Raw genomic sequence first — 17,698 nt, forward strand, 5'->3', positions numbered from 1 at the left:
CACAATCAACGTTTATGTAGTGATTTGATCATTGATGAACGAATCATAAACATATGGATGAAGGCTTGCCGCTTGCGCTGGTATGTGTTGGCGACGCACGCCGCGGTCCCGTCCTCCCGACCCCCGAAAATTATCTCGCTTTTATCTGAACTGTCAAAACTGTCTAAGCACTTATAAATGGTGAATGATTAAGCCCCTTACGCCTATAGCCTGCTAGTACTTACTACAAATAGGCAAGCTGTATTGTATGCTTGTCATTGTCACTTGGAAATAAAGGCGTGCAGTCCATTCATGCCTTTAAAAAAATAATAATATCATAATCGCATATGCCGCATCACCGCGTCCGCATGCGCTCCAAAATCATCTCACAAGTGCGCTCGCATAACAAGTGTTTGATTAAGCACAAACTAATACATTGTAAACATGTTATATTGTTTTTAATTGCGCGATTTTAATTACTTGTAAAGTTGGAAATCTCTCTTTTGTTTTTTACATACACATACCGTTTTATATTAGGAGTGAAAACATATGTTTAGATGCCTGTGACAGTGTCAGCAGTTCAGACAATGCTGCTCCGCTTGTGTATAGACAGAAAAAAATGCGTACGCCAGCTGAGGAGCAAACGTGGATTTTGCACGTTGTCACGTTCAATTTCAAGCTTTGGCGGAAATGGTAAATGTCAAAAATGTCGGCAATTTCGGCGTGCACCCATATTTTGGCGTACGCACGGTTGATAAATGAGGGCCATACACAAACATACAAGCATTGTTTCTTTTTTTTTTTGTTCTGCTCTGCAAATTCTCAAACTTTTTATTTCAAGGGCGCCCGGTTAGGTATGTGTCAGCCTAAGTACCCCATAACACTCATTTACGGGTCCATTTGCTCCTTACATCAATGGGACAATCAAAGTTGGGACATGCAGCTCATAAGAAAAGTAGTTTGTCTAGCCAGCACTTGCTGTTATTTCTGATGTTGGCAAGGTTGTTTATTTTAACCGTGTATAGTAGAGCACTGATCCAACACACTGAATAGCTCCCATTCAATGAATGCAACTATGTGAATGATTTAAAGCAACAAGCTCTTCCTCAGATTTCGTCCGAGTCTCAGGAGGAGCTTGCTTGTTGCTCAAATGTCACGTGTGTTTGTGTATGTGTCTACATTAATTGCTTTGTAGGTCATAAGGCTATTGGAGCCGCCCCTGCCCCCTATATGCATGAATCCGAACGCCACAGTATGATTTTTCTCTGTAAATTATTATTGAATAAATAACCCAAGGGGCCGGCCCTGACAATGTATCCCCCTGAACAATTTAGTTAAATAGCCCTGTAGTAGTGCTTTCTGTTAATGACTATTTTGATTGAAAAGGGTTTAATACAAATTAAGTGTTGCGAGGATGAGGGGGTAAATGTCTCCCCTCCTGGGTCAACCCCTGAAGGTGGGCATGTAAGGTTATGTAAACCAAACAGATATTCTCCTGCTCATTACTGTGCAAAAATGTACCATATATACATAAATCTTCGCGTTTGAGCACAAATTGCATTTTGAGCACAAATTGCATTTTGAGAACCCCAAAACTTTCCCCGTCCACGCTTTAGTTTGCACGAACGCTGGTTTCCCCCCCACTCCCCTACCCACACCTTCAGGTTCTGGCTATGGGAAACACTCTGTTGCCCCTTCCACAGCACTAAGCAATAAATAAAAAACGAAATCTACATCTGAAGCCTTTTCACAAATCAGTTTAAAGTAATGCATGATTTAATGTGTACAGTGCATTCAAGTAAAAGACGAAGGTAGACGGGCAGCTATACAGGCAGACATCAAAGTTAGTGCTGTGTTGTTGATTGTAGATTTGCCCTCTACACCAGATTTTTTTTCATAGCAGAGTGTGTGCACTCCACACTGAGACTGTTTTTGTTTTGTTTTGCCTCTCCCCAGATTAAGACCAGGGGCTAATTCTACAAAATTCCTTCTAAATCCGCAGTTCTCAAACCTTTTTGTGCCAAGGACCCTCAAAATGACCGGTATACTGTATTTGGCCCCATCTGAAAACGTTTTGTGCCAGGAACCCCCAGAAGAAAAGCTTTCAAGATAAAAAAAAATAGCAGATGTACAAGCTTGCAGGCACAAAGTGATGTTTGCTTGTACATCTGCTATTTTCATCACTAAGAGTTTTCTGAAGAACTTGACACGGATGCTTTCCTGGTTAAAGAGACAAATGTGGCATCCAGAATAATACCGTTATGTGAGGAAAAACAAAAACAGCCAAAGGTCGACAGTCAACGGGCCAGTGCGTGAGGGACAATGACCGTGTCATGTTGGCTTTATTGCACTCTACAGTGATGTGTTCAGAGGGGTTTTCACTGCAGTGACTTGTCCCTGTCCCGAGTGTCCCGTACTCCTCTCTCTCTGCATTAGGCTTCTGGTTGGATTCCTCTGGCTTCTAGCTAACTGCGCTGTGGTCAGAACGGGACAGACAGCATGGTCCTCGGGTCGAAATGCGCACGCGCACACACACACACACACACACACACACACACACACTGCTTGCATGGAAGCTTTTTACATGCACATAACGGTATCTTATCTCTGAGAGATATATACATACAGACAGATGTGCGCTTGTGTACTTATTTTGCAAACATTTATATACATCTGCTTTTGTTTCTCTCTTGCCTGTGCGTGTGTACGGTACACGCACCAACATGCACGTTGTCCCTCTCTGTCATTGACGCACGCACGCACGCACGCGCACACACACACACACACACACACACACACACACACACACACACACACACACACACACACACACACACACACACACACACACTTTCTCTCTCTCTCTCTCTCTCTCTCTCTCTAGTTGGAATGTTACAGGCCAAAGCTGTGGTCTGTCCACTGGTTTCGAAGCGCCATATCATTCCATGGCAGTGAACAAGGGCTCTCCAACTTCCGATCGCAACACACCAAGCAACCACAATCAGCAACACACGCAGCCATGCAACAAATACCTTGTATTTCTTGAACTCCAGTTCTGGAGTGTTTAAATGGCCTCAGTGATTGATTCCAGGCAGTCCGAGAGCCCCCCAGACCGCACACTACATTGTACAGGGGGTGTTCTTAAACACAATAGCCCTATATTATATAGTTAGTTGTACGAGATCTTTGAAAATGTTTCGCCTATAATGACATGCCCAAAATACAGTAGGGTTTATCTGGCTAATATTTTAAAGCGGCTTTGGCTTAGTGTTTCAGTTCACTTTACAAACGTGAAAACACTGGAGGGATTTGTTTCTGAACCAGCCAGGGTTAGGCTCCATTCTAGCTCCATTCTGGGTGGGCTGTTATTTCCATACTGTATAGCAGTCATACTAACATCGTCTTGCTCTAAACCTCAGCATCCACTCGCAGCTGGCTGTTGCATAATCAGTGTGCATCTGTCCACCACCCAGGGCAAACTGCTGGGGGAAATAAAACTTGTTTCCTTGCCAAACTCACTACACCTTGTTCAACAGTTTACAGCCTTTAATAATTTGACTGTATGTTAATTGTTAAATACAGTATTTCAGTCATGGTGACCCATTAGTAAATTGAACAGTGTTCCTTTTCTTTTCCGTCCTTTTCTCCACTATATTGTTTTTTTGTGTCTGATAAAAGGGCAAGCTGCTAAGGGTGTTTAGATTAATTAATTAGATTGCAGTATCTCTTCTAGTGCTAAAACCTATGGAGAGCCAACTGAGAGAAGGTACTCAAGTGAAGTAGTTCAATAGGGCATGCATTAGTGACGGTGTGTACTGTAGGTATATACTGTACATATATAGCTAAATATTTCACAGCTGTTTTTAGGTGGTCCAAGGTGAGGCGAGGAGTATATTATACAGTACTACTAATGGTGGTTTTCTGTATACCCATCCATGCAGATGAAACTGAATTCATACCTATGCCTATGTGTAATGCTTTTGAGTATGTCTTGTAGCATATTCCCATTCCTACCACATGTATTTTTAAATACAAGGTGAGTGGATCCGCTTCCCCACTCACCGCTCTTCCCCAAACACTGTATTTATTTTCCTTTCCCTCAGCATTTTGGCTCCTTTCAACCCCCCCCCCCTAGTGTGAGGTGTTGAAAGTGCTGCCACCAGTGGATAAAATGGTGGTGGACGGTGGTAAAAGAAGGGGTACAAGTACAACCAGAATTATTTCCATATAGTATTGTTGTAGTATTTGTGTTATTTGCGAACTGTCGTGAGCTTGGAGATCGGTTGTTTTAGGAGGAGAGATTTGGTGTCGAGGGGGAAAAAGAGGGGACCCAGTATAGAGCCCTGGGGACAAAGCTTCCTTGAATAGGTCGTAATGCTGTGAAAAGTGCCTTAGTGCAGAAGTGTCCTCTCTCTCTTTCTCTGTATCTCTCTCTATCCGTCTCCCTGATGGGAATATAAAGGACTGATGAAGAAGGTAGAGGCAAAGAGCAGGAGGAGTTGTAGGCAGGGAGACAAAGAGTGAGGTGATGGAGAGTGAGAGAGTGAGAGAGATTGATAGTAGGAAAGGAGATGTAGAGAGAGAGAGAAACAAAGAGAGCGAAGACGGGACACGTAATACCTTCAGATTAATGTTCTTAGCATTTCTCTGCTCAGCGGGAATGGGATAACGACAAGAATAGAAATTGTCTGCTGGAATGTTCACGTTTCCAAAGCCCTGTGAGGTGCAGTGACGTGCTACTCAGCAGAATTCACCTGTCCCAGAATGAATCATGTGTTTGTTTGAGTAGAGTCCTAGACTGGACTACAGATTGCAGATGATTTGAAATAAAATGTAAAAACATTTAAGCATTAAAATAAACACACAGCTTCTGATATAAGAAATAAAAGCAAACTGACATAGATCATTTTTTCCTTGCCAAAATTGGGGAAGCCAGGGTTAATGTTGTTCATTTAGCTCTGAGTTGTATCCTTTCGCGTCTTAGTGAAAGGTATTTTATCAGGCTGGTGGGGATCAAAGCATGAAGTGGATTTCAAGTCTTATCAGTTAATGAAGGAACATTGGATGTGAAGGTCCATAGGGCTTTAGGCAGCTCTCGGTGGGGTTTGTAGAGGAGGTGAATTAATCTACTGCTTCAGTTATGTAAGTCTTAGATTGTTGGGATCATAATGGTACAATCCAAAATGGTGGGGGGAGGGGGGCCCCCCCCTACAGCTCTGCCCTGCTCGGTTCCCTCATTAGCCCTATATATGTTGTCATATAACCAATTGTGAAAATAGCTGAGCTTATACATAGATCTGCTATTTTCGAACAGCGCATCGTGGTTTAGCCAATCAGAAAGCCAACTGGACTAGCACAGCGATGTCAGCCAATGAGAAAACCAGCTAGACTAGAGGACTAGCTTGCACATCGATGATAGACTCAGCTTGCAGATGGTAAAAAAAATCCAAGGTTATAAATAATACATGCCCACCTGTTTGCAATATTCCTTTATCTGATGTAGCCTATAGTCATATATTATTATCTTACATGAGCCAATCCGGGAAGCTGACGGGTCGGTTTGGCCAATCACGGAAGCTGGTGCCCACACCCCTCCCAAACACAAAGAGATTCGGTGTGTCCTCTGCAGACCCACAGACGGATACAGATATCCAGTGGTTTTTGGTTCTTGTAAACTGCCTGTGATCGTGTTTTAATGATTGGATAAACTAGATCAGATCCCAGTGGGGCACCGACCTACTCGGAAACGATGCAAGTCGCTTTACATATGTGTGAAATGTATTCCCCGCCCTGTTATGCAATACTCGTTGTACCCGTTGTCAAAGTACCAGTTGTACCGACCGACTTGACGCAGGGCACCGCACTCGGTCGGGAATGTGCGCGATGAGTTTGAAGTCGGTTGGTAGGACTGTTCTCGCATACGTGAACTACAGACGCACATGGATTTCATGCATTTATAGCAGGATGATGCCACGCCAAAAATAGGGACACCAGGTTGAAAGTGGCTAAAGGACCTAATACCAGCACACTACCATGTTTAGCACTTTGACAACCACATTACTGCTGATCCTGCATTTTCAAAAGCATACCGCAGTTTGTTGGATTTTCTTTGTTTGTTTTTAATTAAAAGCAAGTCATTTATTTTAATCAATTAAGAGTGTTTTTCTTCCTCTCTGCTATATGTTCCTCTAATATAAAATCCTGATATGAGTAATAATTAATTTTAGTTTTTGTCTAATAATAATTAAAAAAAAGTTAAAAAACTAAATTAAACAAAGTAAAAAGATAATTAATAATAATTAATTTATTGCTTACCTATACAGGTAAGCTTTCAGGGCAGGAAAATTAGTTGCATTAACACTCGGGATCTTATATGTGTAGATTCTCTGCCCGACTCAAATAAATCGGATATTACTCTTTTCATAGATTTAACGGGGACAACAAAAAAAAGACAAGCACATTCAGATGCCAAACGAATGCATTTTTGTTACATTTGTCACGCACTCACACTCTCTCTCTCTCTCTCTCTCTCTCTCTCTCTCTCTCTCTCTCTCCGTTTCATTGTCTTTGCAGTGAACAGAGTATCTGCCAGGCGCGGGCCGCTGTCATGGTGTACGACGATGCCAACAAGAAGTGGGTTCCCGCCGGCGGCGCCACAGGCTTCAGCCGCGTTCACATCTACCACCACACGGGCAACAACGCCTTCCGCGTGGTCGGACGCAAGATCCAGGACCATCAGGTCAGTGAGCAAGGCTCCAATTGTAGATCCAATGACTTTTAGGAGTTGGTAGTCATATTCTAGAGGTCAGTTGCCGTTGTCCCAATTTTGGGAATGTCAATATAGGAAACTTCTAGTTTATATTCTTCTATCTCTTGTCCAGTTAACTTACGGTTAGTGTTGGTACACAGAAGCACCTACTGTAAATGAAACACACCAACATTATTACGTTCAGCTAAAAAAGCTGTTTGCCACTGCTAAAAGGCAGTGACAAACGGCTTTCATGCTTTGAGTTAAAAGGACTAAAAGTTTGTAAACCTGCAGTTTCCTGGGAGTTTGTTCCAGATAGTGCACAAAACCTCAACGATGCTTCTTCAGAGTTGGTTCTGATTCTGGGTACAGAATGCAGACCTGCCATAGGCGACCTTTGAGTTGGATCATGATGTAGTAAAAGATCAGACATCTTGCAGACAAGGAACCGATGTGTGTATGTAGAGTATAGCTGTGTGTGTTTGATTCTTGTGTGTGTGTGTGTGTGTGTGTGTGTGTGTGTGTGTGTGTGTGTGGGTGGGGGGGGGGGGGGGGGGGGTGGTATGTACAATTTCATGTGTATGTGAGAACCCGTTCATCCCACGATTCTTTTTTACAGAAAACACTGGCTCAGCAATCCTTCAATCCTCTCCATCTTATTTATCAGCTCTTCCATGTGGGTAGGGATAAAGAGAGAGAGGGAGGGGAGGATAAGTACTGACTACCGTATTCTTAAATGGGTTTTTTTGTGGCTTTCGCCTTTTTATTTTATTTTATATGGAGGGACAGACAGTAGGCTGACAGGAAATGGGGAGAGAGATGGGGGGGGAAGACATGCAGTGAACCCGCGGCACACTGCCAGACTGGATTACCAGCCACGGTGCCTGGACCACTGAGCCATGGCCCAGGCCCTGACTACCATTAATCTACTCTACACTACTCACAGAGGACTCTAGGGCTCTAAGCATGGCCGATTTTTGGATCTGATCCTGATTTTGGAGAGTCATAGACAAAATGTTCTTAGATTTGAAAGTTTCTGTTTTCAAAAAGGCCAAATTATCGATGTGCCAGGTTGTAAATTGCCAAAACATTGGCACACATCGGCTGCATAATTCCAGATACGGATATGGTCAAAACGGCCAAATAATTAACAGCCAGACCGAGATAGTGGTTTGGCTCTACTTTCCCCTCTTCATCTCTGCTTGGGCTTAGCGTTTTAGGGAATGCATCTACTGTAACAACCTGGTGTTCACATTTTACTCAACGGTCCACCCTCTGCTAATTACCGGTAGCTATTGTACTGTACTGTACGTAGGTACCTTAAGTGTCTGTGCAATAATTTGCATTATTTTGTCATATGACACAGACCGTAGATGTATGTAAAGTGCAGTGGAAGAATATTCTAATGACAGGATTCTCACTGCCCCCATTTAGAAACCCCCCAGGATAGCTATTTTTAAACAATTATTTTACAGCACTTTTGCCTTGGTGGATAGTGGATACACTGAAGAAGAAACAGATTCATAGAGAGGCAGGATGAATAAATAACTAAATAAACTTCATCGTTATTAATCACATTTGAATCACCAGCCCGTGCAGTGTCAAATCTCACCCTCCCCGCTTCTCTTCCCCAAACACGGGCAAACTGTGCACCACGTTGGATTTGAACCCCCAGACTTATTGGTGGTGGGCAGCTACTTTTACCACTGCGCAACCCGAACGTTTAAAAAATGTGCCAACGCAATAGGAAAGACCTTTATAATAGCTGGCCGATGTGATATCAATATCTATCCAATCCAATCCAATCCACTTTATTTATATAGCACATTTTACAACGCAAGGTTAACAAAGTGCTGTACAGAAAAATAAAACTAAATACACTAGCTAAAACACAGAAAAGCAACAGCAAGAATAACACAGTAAAACACAACACAAACACTTCACTGACACATCACTGAAAGACGCAGCAGCGCCAGCAGACAGTGAAACAAAGCGTAGACCATAGAAACTCTCAAGTGGGATTAAATTGGCTGGTAATCCAGTCTGGCAGTGTGCCATGGGTTCGACTCCTGATCCTGACGGCCTTTACTGCATGTCTTCCCCCCCCATCTCTCTCCCCATTTCCTGTCAGCCTACTGTCTGTCCCTCCATAAAATATATAAAATAAAGGCGAAAGCCACAAAAAAAAAACATAAAAAAAAAGCCAAGATGTAAAGGTGGGTTTTAAGACTAGATTTAAACGTCTCGGTGGACCAGTTTGACGTGGGAGGGGAGCACGTTCCATAGTGTGGGGCCTACGACAGAAAAGACTCTTGTCGCCTCTGGTCATCCTGCGGGTCTTCTTTTTGAGGCTGGCATCTGGCATTTTGGTTATTGCAATATCCTGGTACAGCAACTCTACTGTACATAGGATCTGACGGGAAATGTAATGTCTCTTTTCTTTTTCACGTTTGCAGCCATTTTAACAATATGCAAGCTCAAGAATACATGTCCCCTCTGTGCCATTGACCTTAGCCAATGGAGCCAATATTGCTTCAAAAGCATTGATCAACCTGTGAAGTTTCGTGGAGATATCTCTCTGTTTAAAATGTTGCCCTATTCGCTAATATTGTGGCATATTGGATTTCCAGCAAAAAATGGACCGGTGTGTCCATATAGTTTGTAATCCTGCTGGGTCATAGATATTGTTTTGGGTGGACAACCTTTGATGTTTTGGCAAATGCACCCCCCTTTGCCCCCTGGGTAGTATTTTCCTTCTCTCAAAGGCTGCACAGTAAATTAATAACATTTTCAATAATCTGTTTGGTCATCACATCCACATTTCTGATGATCTTCATGTATTAATACCTTTTGAAGGCACCAATACTCATTCCCAACATATCACATTATCTATATCGAGGTATAGTCTGTGATTTTGTCAGCAACTCCATTCCTACCCTGGATAATGTTTTTATGTCAGCCTCGGCTCCTGGCATACATTCATTGAGCAAGGCATTTACCTCCCTGTTCTCCAGTACTGTATGTTCTTCGGGAGCACCATATTTAACAGCATAGAACATTTGCTGATAATGGTTCAACAGCTTAATACTTTAAGCGGGGCTCAAAACAAACAGTTTCACCACATGGGACCATAGAAAATGCATTTGTGACAGTCAAAATCGTATTTTGGGGTCTGGAACCGGCGTTCGCCTTCGGGAAAGCAAGGAAGTCTATTTTTGTGATGTGCAAGCTCTGCTGGTGCAGGAACACACAGATGCTCACATGCGAGAAACACCAGTCTTGCTTAGACATTGATTTCTGTTTTTTCTGGCTGGGCAATATGGACAAAATCAAATAACACAACATTCCTTTGAACAAATACCTGTCATCATGTCACCATGATAACATTTTGAGCTTGTACAGTCAGTGGATTTGCTATTTTGAAGAAAATAAATTAAATTGTCCAAAATGCGAATGCCATGATTATGGTTATTTAAGCATGTGTGTGCACTGTGCAGGCACTATTCTGCCTCTGAGACAAACTAAATAAATACATAAATAAATAAAACGTATTAGCAAAGAAATGTGTTAACTTGAAGTGCCAGAATGACTGTCAGCCCTGAGGGCTGATTGTTGGCTTTCGTGGCTTCGCTGTTATAACCATCCATAGACCGAGCAGAGCGCGAGCTCGAGTTACACTGGCATCATTCGTCTTCACGCTTGTCGGACACTTATTATATCAGGCATTCATTCATCAATAAATGAGTGGTTATGAGAACCCCTTGCTGCCTGCCAACCAGACCAGTATAATGAAGATAGAATTTGGTCGAGGGGTGGTTTGTCTTCCTGGGTCAACAGCATGGTCTGGATGGTTGAAATAAACACAGCTGGTGCTGGTGCTGGGCATTTGTTTTCCAAAAGCAAACAGGCGGGCGGGCGCCGTCCAGTGGATCTGCTCACTGACCCGAACGGTGTTGTGCAAACTTTGACCCCCGTCTCAGTGTTGATATGTGATCTAATCATATTTTCTTTAATGGAATAATGAACTGCGGGGTACCTTCCATGATAACCACTGAACAGGGTGATTATGGGTATATGCGTGTTATCATGTTATTTCAGTGTAAAATTGCACGATGGTGAGTGAGGTTAGTATTTTTGCCATCTAGTTGAGGTAGAAGAAAGAATACAGGCCGTGGACCTCCGTGCTCCGTCCTGTACTGTAATGTAAACGGAAAACAAAGTGAGGGAGTCTCCTTAATACTTAATGCCGGGCGATGAGGAAATTGGGAACGTCACAACTCGTTAATACCCCGTGGTGTCGCCGGACCAAATGCCGTGCGCTGCAGCTCTAATCACCGTCATCCCTTTAACTCTTGAGACGAGTTGAGGAAGGTGTTTCCACTTGGCTGCATGCCCGGGACACTTAAAACCCCATTGCTATAGCATCTGAAGCAGAGCTGAGGAGAATTATGTCCCTGGGCAGCAATGTCCCAAATGTTGTTGTGTGTAAATTAGATTTGAGGCATATTACTGTAGTGTAGACAGACAGGGGGAATATTATTATTACCCTGCTTTGTCATCCTCTCATTCGCACATGCACACACACACACACACACACACACACACAGTATATTAAAAGCGTGTTTATCTGTGAGAAGGAATCATTTCTGTGTAGAGTATTGATAAAGATCGATAATGTGTGTGTGTGTGTGTGTGTGTGTGTGTGTGTGTGTGTGTCACGCACCCCCGATTGTGCACAGAACTGCTCCATGAAACATTTTTTACAAGTTAGTTTCCTGTACATTTTAATTCCAAGCTCGACATTATAGGGAAAAAAATGGACTGCAATAAATTGAAGTGGCTTTTATTTCAGTTTGTCAGCGTTTCTTGGCTGCCGCAGGCGCTGATGAAAACCGTATAATATAAACATGCTGATATTGGCTCTCCAATATAGAGTTAAATCAATAAATTCCAGCAACTTGCCCTTGCTGAACTCTGTCGTCTAATCCCTTAAGGTCCTTACACAGTGTGACGAATCGACAAATAAACAATGTTGGCATCAACGCATGGTGTTGTGTGCAGGCACACTACACTTTGTTCTTCTTTTTTATCATTCATTCATTTTTTAAGAGCCTGCCCAGGGACTACAGATGAAATTTAGCTTCGGCTAACTCTGGCCCATTTACATTGATGTGAAAACTGACATGTTGATTAATGAGCTTTGTCCCTGTCAAATAAATAAATAAATAAAATGTTTATAAATCTATTCATTTGGTGATGCCACATTCATACACCTTGATGCTTTTATTTGCTGTGACAAATAGTGTAATTTAATGCAAATTAATCGCTCAAAATATACTACCGGTATATCCCACCGCGTAGGAACCTTTCTCTGTGTTTTGAGCCAAGTTTCATAACAGCCTTTCCCTTTTATAAAATGTCAACTGTTTTTCACCCGGCTCCCTGACTCCTCGCAGGTGGTGATCAACTGTGCCATTCCCAAGGGGCTGAAGTACAACCAGGCCACGCAAACCTTCCACCAATGGCGCGACGCCCGCCAGGTCTACGGCCTCAACTTTGGCAGCAAGGAGGATGCCAACGTATTTGCCAGTGCCATGATGCATGCCCTGGAGGTCCTAAACTCCCAGGACGCAGGTACGATAGACCACTGCCACTTCCCTTTACACTACAGTATAAGTCTTTGTAGATGAATTACAGTATTATTGGTGGTGTTGTTGGGTGGAAACCAAAAACAATATACCTGTAGTTATTATTGGTTACGAGCTCTTCATAATTTTCATTGGTTGTGTATAAAACCCACAGACGCACTACTTTTGACCTGAGATCAGATTCTATAAATGTCTTCTACATCCCAACAGTTTTCTGAAAAAGCTGTGTTTCTATGTCAGTCGTTCTTCGAAAAATAGCAGACCTACAAGCTCGTAGCGCGCCACTCGGTGGCGCGCTATGAGCTTGTAGATCTGCTATTTTTCAATAGCTAAAGCACAACATAATGCTAACACCAAAAGGGGTTCCCGACCAAAATGGGTTATAGATGCAAAAAAAAAAAGGTTTTAGCGTTGTGAGCTTGTGAATCAGCTATTTTAGCATCTTTTGAACATCTACACTGTCATATAATAAAGTATAAAATGGCATTAACACTAATTTACTAAAATGAAACATGAAAGGATTAAATATGGAGATAAAGTTCAACGTTTCTTCTCAACAGAGACAATATGCTTTACAGTATATGGGCTGTTTTCCCCCGCCGTGATTCAGACCTGTGTTGAAGCACCATAAACAAAAGTTGTTAAGTGATTTTATCCAGGGTACTGCATAGTCACTTACAGTACTCTCCATCTTCCACCACCTTGTCCTCCACTCCTCCTCGTTCCCTAACATGCGTTATACATCTGTCTGCACTTGTTGAGTATTTTGACAGATACTAGTTATGCTATTTCGATAGATGCTCGGTATGTTGTACACTAAATGTGAAGTAGTTAATGTAGATGGATGCTAGGTTTGATGCCTACCTGCTATAGTTGCTTTGTTGCACATACTTGTTTTCTTGGCACTTGGCATTCCTCAACCACTTTCCCTGTTGTTGTACTGTGTGACCAGGATTAATGGCGTTTGTTGCATATCTTGCAGTCGCTCTGGATAAGAGCATCGGCTTCATGACTGTTGATAAATGATCAAAATCTGGTTGTGCTGCAGTGATAACTGAACACCTAGTAACAATTGTTTGGGTCTTGTTTTCTACAGTAGGTGTTTGTGACATAATGAGATTTTGTTATCAATTGATTAAACCCAATAGTGCTGTGGGAGATAAGTTGAAGGTAATACTCTTTGCCTTGCTGTGTCGTTACTCATCTGTCTGTAGGGAGGGAGAGGGAGATAAGCAAAAACTCTTGATGCTGTGGAGGAGAAGGGTCTATTAGGCTGAGGCTCTGTGCATACAGTAACTGTGCATAGTACATAGGAAGGTGTCATATCATGTGTTTCCGGTTCAAATCTGCTGCCGTGCCAATCAAACGGATGACTAGAGTTCTGCACAGAGCCTGGACAGACTGTCTCCTGTTTAAAGGACCACTTCACCGCTTTTCAACCTATCTCAATATAATTGGTCCTCACTAATGATCATGATGAAATAGCACAATTTTTACCTAGGCCTACTCAGTCTGTGCTTCATAGGAGGGCTGTGGGCAGTTCAGAAACCCGACCACCAGTGACATCATCGATGGGGAATCCAAGCTAAGAGAAACTGCAACACTGTGCTGTCAGTAGGGGACCAGTGGGTTGGCAAATGAATGATACTCATCATATCCACAGCTGATGGACGTATTAATTTGTGCCAGTCTCGTCCTTATGAAATGGTTAGTCAACTGATTGGCTGGTTGATTTAATTAGCTTACAGTCTCCTGTGGCTCTGTTCAATTTCAGTTGTCTGTGTGTGCGCGTGTCTGTGCATGCGCGTGAGACAACAACTCTCCTCAAAACTAAAAATATTATATATATACGTGTGTGTGTGTGTGTGTGTGTGTGTGTGTGTGTGTATATATATATATATATATTATATAGATATGACCCACCCACCCCTCCGTCCTCCCTCGGTCATCCGTCATCACCACACTCTAATCCCATCCGCTAATGAAAGACATATTGGTGATGTGCCTCGTTATGCTAATGAGGTGCTAATGAGGTATGTTTGTGTGTGCACGCGCACACATGTTTCCTATCGTGTTTCTACATGTTTATGAGCTTGTGTCATCCCCCCCCCCCCCCCCCCCCGCTGATGGAGTTCACTACAGCTTGCCTAAAGAATCATGGAGAGTGTGTGTGTGTGTGTGTGATGACTGAATGTAAGATTTTCACTAAATAAATCATGGTTAAATGAACTGTGGTAATGACCATTGTTAATTACATTTCACAGCCCTCATGACGAGCTGCTTCCTTTCCATATTTTCCATTAGTCCCTCTCCGCGACGCTTTCTGCACTTATCATGTCGAACGCACAATGTTTATCCTACTCGGCTCGACACGAGACAACGTTTAGAGAGTCTGAGTAACTAAATGAAATGGGGAAGAATAGTGTACATGCGTACGTCATAAGGGCTGCCGTTTGCAGTGATGACAGCCTGCTAACATCGTGTCACTGCTATAAATGAATCGTTCAATTTGTAGCATTGTGACTTGTTGTGAGCTTATTTTCACAGATTTTTATGAAGGTGTTTTTGCCTATAATGACATGCCCAAATAGGGACGCAAGGTTGAAAGTTGTTAAAATGCCTACAATGCAAAGTTTTTGGCTCCACAATCTTGCAATTATTGAAACGTTTCATTTCTGAAACGTTTGAATCTTTGAACACACTGGAACACATGTTACTTTTTAAATATGGAGCATGCAGCATCTTATTTTGCAGTTTGCACTTTTCACATTAGATTAGTGACAGAACTCCAGCAGTTGTACATAAATAATTTACGTGTACATTGTGCACTGTCTTACAGTGCATTGTTGTTTTTTTTCTGTTTCTTTTTTGTTCTTTCTTTCTTTCTTTTTTTGCGTTGATCTCCTGCAAAAAGAAGAAGAAAATTAACATAAAGATGAAGTGTAGAATATTATTTGTTTGTTTTGGCCACGGAACTTCTTCAGCTGCTCTCGTAAATGGCACAGCTGAAGACTTCTGCCTCCAGCTCTCTCACATTCTCTCTGTTTCTCCTTCAATGTTTGTCCTCACTTGATCTCTCCAGTCTCTACTTCTCTCTCTCCCTTATGTCTTCACAATTTATAGTTTTTTTTTCCCTCTTTTCCCTCATTTGATCTATTCCATCTCACTCCATCACTGTCTCTCTCTCCACTTGTTCATCATTCATTCCCTTCCTCCCCTCTCGTCTTCACTCACTCCTTCATTCCTCTCCTACTCATCAGTAGTAGTATACTGAGGTTGTTATGGCTTTACTGTAGCGTCACTCCACCGCTCCTCTCCCACGGCGCTAGACGCCACCCGTTGGCTCAACACAGCGTGCTTCCCTGCCATGGGGATAGGGGGCTCTTTTTTTTCCGATTAGCAAAGGTAACCCAGAACCTTCCCTGACCCTGAAACTCTCCAGGACGCGTGAAGTTCTGTGAACTATGATGGTTTTTTAACTTTTTTTGATTTAGTTTCCATTACAACCACAAACACCCCTTTAGAAAGAACAAAAAAGGGGGGAAATAGCAGATACGTGTTGTGAGCTGGTAGTATTGCTATTTGAAAGTATGTTCTGGGTTCCTTGTCTGATACTGAGCCGTAGAGTGTGGGAAACACGTCCACAACCAGGCCCGGATTTACCACTGGGCTAGGGTGGGCTACAGCTCGGGGGGCATTAAATACTGGGAGCTGATGGAACAATAGGTGCTGAACAATAATTCATAAAGAAGCCTTTAGTATTTTGGGTATGAGTTTTGTTCAGTTGTACTGTATGATAAATACCCCATATTTTTAGCATACAAAACTAAAACTAACTAGAAAAAGTTGGCCTCCTGGTGGCACTACAACAGGCCGTTCTGGAGAATTTGGGGCAGAGGTTCATCGTTGGCATCCAAGGAGTGTGTGTGCAAGGTTTGGCATGAATCGGGCCAACGATGCTGGAGATTAGCTGGTAATGGACGGAGTGAGCGTGTGTGTGTGTGTGCGCGCGCGCGTATTTGTGCTAATCTTTTCACTAATTTGCTGGTTTTGCAATGGATGTCTTTCTTTTTATGTGGCTGTGTGAATATGATGATGGAGTACCGCAGTATTGTCTGTGGGAGAATCTCCAGCCTCACCTCCCCTCCTCGATCGCCTCCCCTCCCCTCAGCTGTCAATGCTATGGGTTCTGTTTTTATTTGTTGACCTAGTGGCGAGAGACCACCTCAACAAGAATGTATAGAAGAATTCTTTGGTTGAATTAAGTTGCAATAAAGTGAGGAGCACAGTTTCATGTTATCTCCCCCATATCCCCTCCCTGCTGAACAGGCGTCCACACAGTGGCCAGTAGGAGTCACTAATGCAGCAACAAGGATGCAGTCCAGCTTTCCCAAATTCCCACCTATGAACACTGACAGATGTGATTGTTGGAGGTGCCTGGCCAAGCCGGACGCACCGCTGCTGGGAAATGTGAATCTAACCCTTGGGCTGTCACGATTACACATTTAAGTTTAATGTATTTAATGATTAATTTAAGTAATAATTGCGATTAACGATTTTATTATGTTTTCGATTTAATTTTGGATTGATGATCTATTCTATAATCTTACAAAGCGTCACGACATGGAGACGATTATGACCAAACAATTTGATCAGACGATTAATTGTAATAAGCTAATCTAAGGTCTCTGAGGTGGTGGTGGGTGTTTTTTTCTCTACGCCAGTGGTTCCCAAACTTTTTCATGTGAAGGACCATCAAATTGACACTAATTAGCCTGTGCCCCGCAGACCCCTCATTTGAAAAGATATGCCAGGGAGTAGGGACCCCCATAAGAGAAGATGTGTACGGCTCTAGCAGTGATTGTCAACCCGTTTAATTTCAAGGACCCCCAGTTTGACATGCATTAGTTTACAGACCCCCCATTTAATGTCAATTATATCTCTGGAACCCCAATTTATGTTGTAAAATCAATGTTAAGAGTCCATTTGGTTACAAACTATCCTTGAACTCCCTCAAGGACCCCTGGGGGTCCCCGGACCCCACTTTGGGAAGCACTGCTCTACGCCACCCAAACACCCTCGCCTCTATTCTTGGATGCTATCACCACCTCCGTGGGCCAGGGCATACAATGTTTGGGCTCATAACACACATTGTCACTGTCCATCTCAATTTACACCTTGTGATAGAATATATTGTAACACGGTTCATGTTCTGAATCTGAATGGAACGATCAAAAGATTAGTACAGTTGCTGTGTTTGCCTAATGTTAGTGCTTTCATGATGCTGCATGGGTGACATGAATACCAGTTTGGCTTCACCATC

The 17,698-nt window shown here is 42.7% G+C and overlaps 1 protein-coding gene across 3 annotated transcripts in view; it reads left to right on the forward strand.

Annotated features, from left to right (window-relative positions):
- enah (ENAH actin regulator) overlaps nt 1–17,698 on the forward strand; it is a 132,031-nt gene that overhangs the window by 54,854 nt on the left and 59,479 nt on the right. For all 3 annotated transcript variants that reach the window (XM_080790794.1, XM_080790793.1, XM_080790796.1), the window contains exons 2-3: nt 6,553–6,718; nt 12,184–12,361. In XM_080790794.1, coding sequence (XP_080646920.1) covers nt 6,553–6,718; nt 12,184–12,361 — 344 coding nt within the window. The remainder of the gene's footprint in view (nt 1–6,552; nt 6,719–12,183; nt 12,362–17,698) is intronic.

This window comes from Protomyctophum bolini (genome assembly GCF_963924005.1).
Source record: "Protomyctophum bolini genome assembly, chromosome: 19".
In the NCBI taxonomy this organism is placed as follows: Eukaryota; Metazoa; Chordata; class Actinopteri; order Myctophiformes; family Myctophidae; genus Protomyctophum; species Protomyctophum bolini.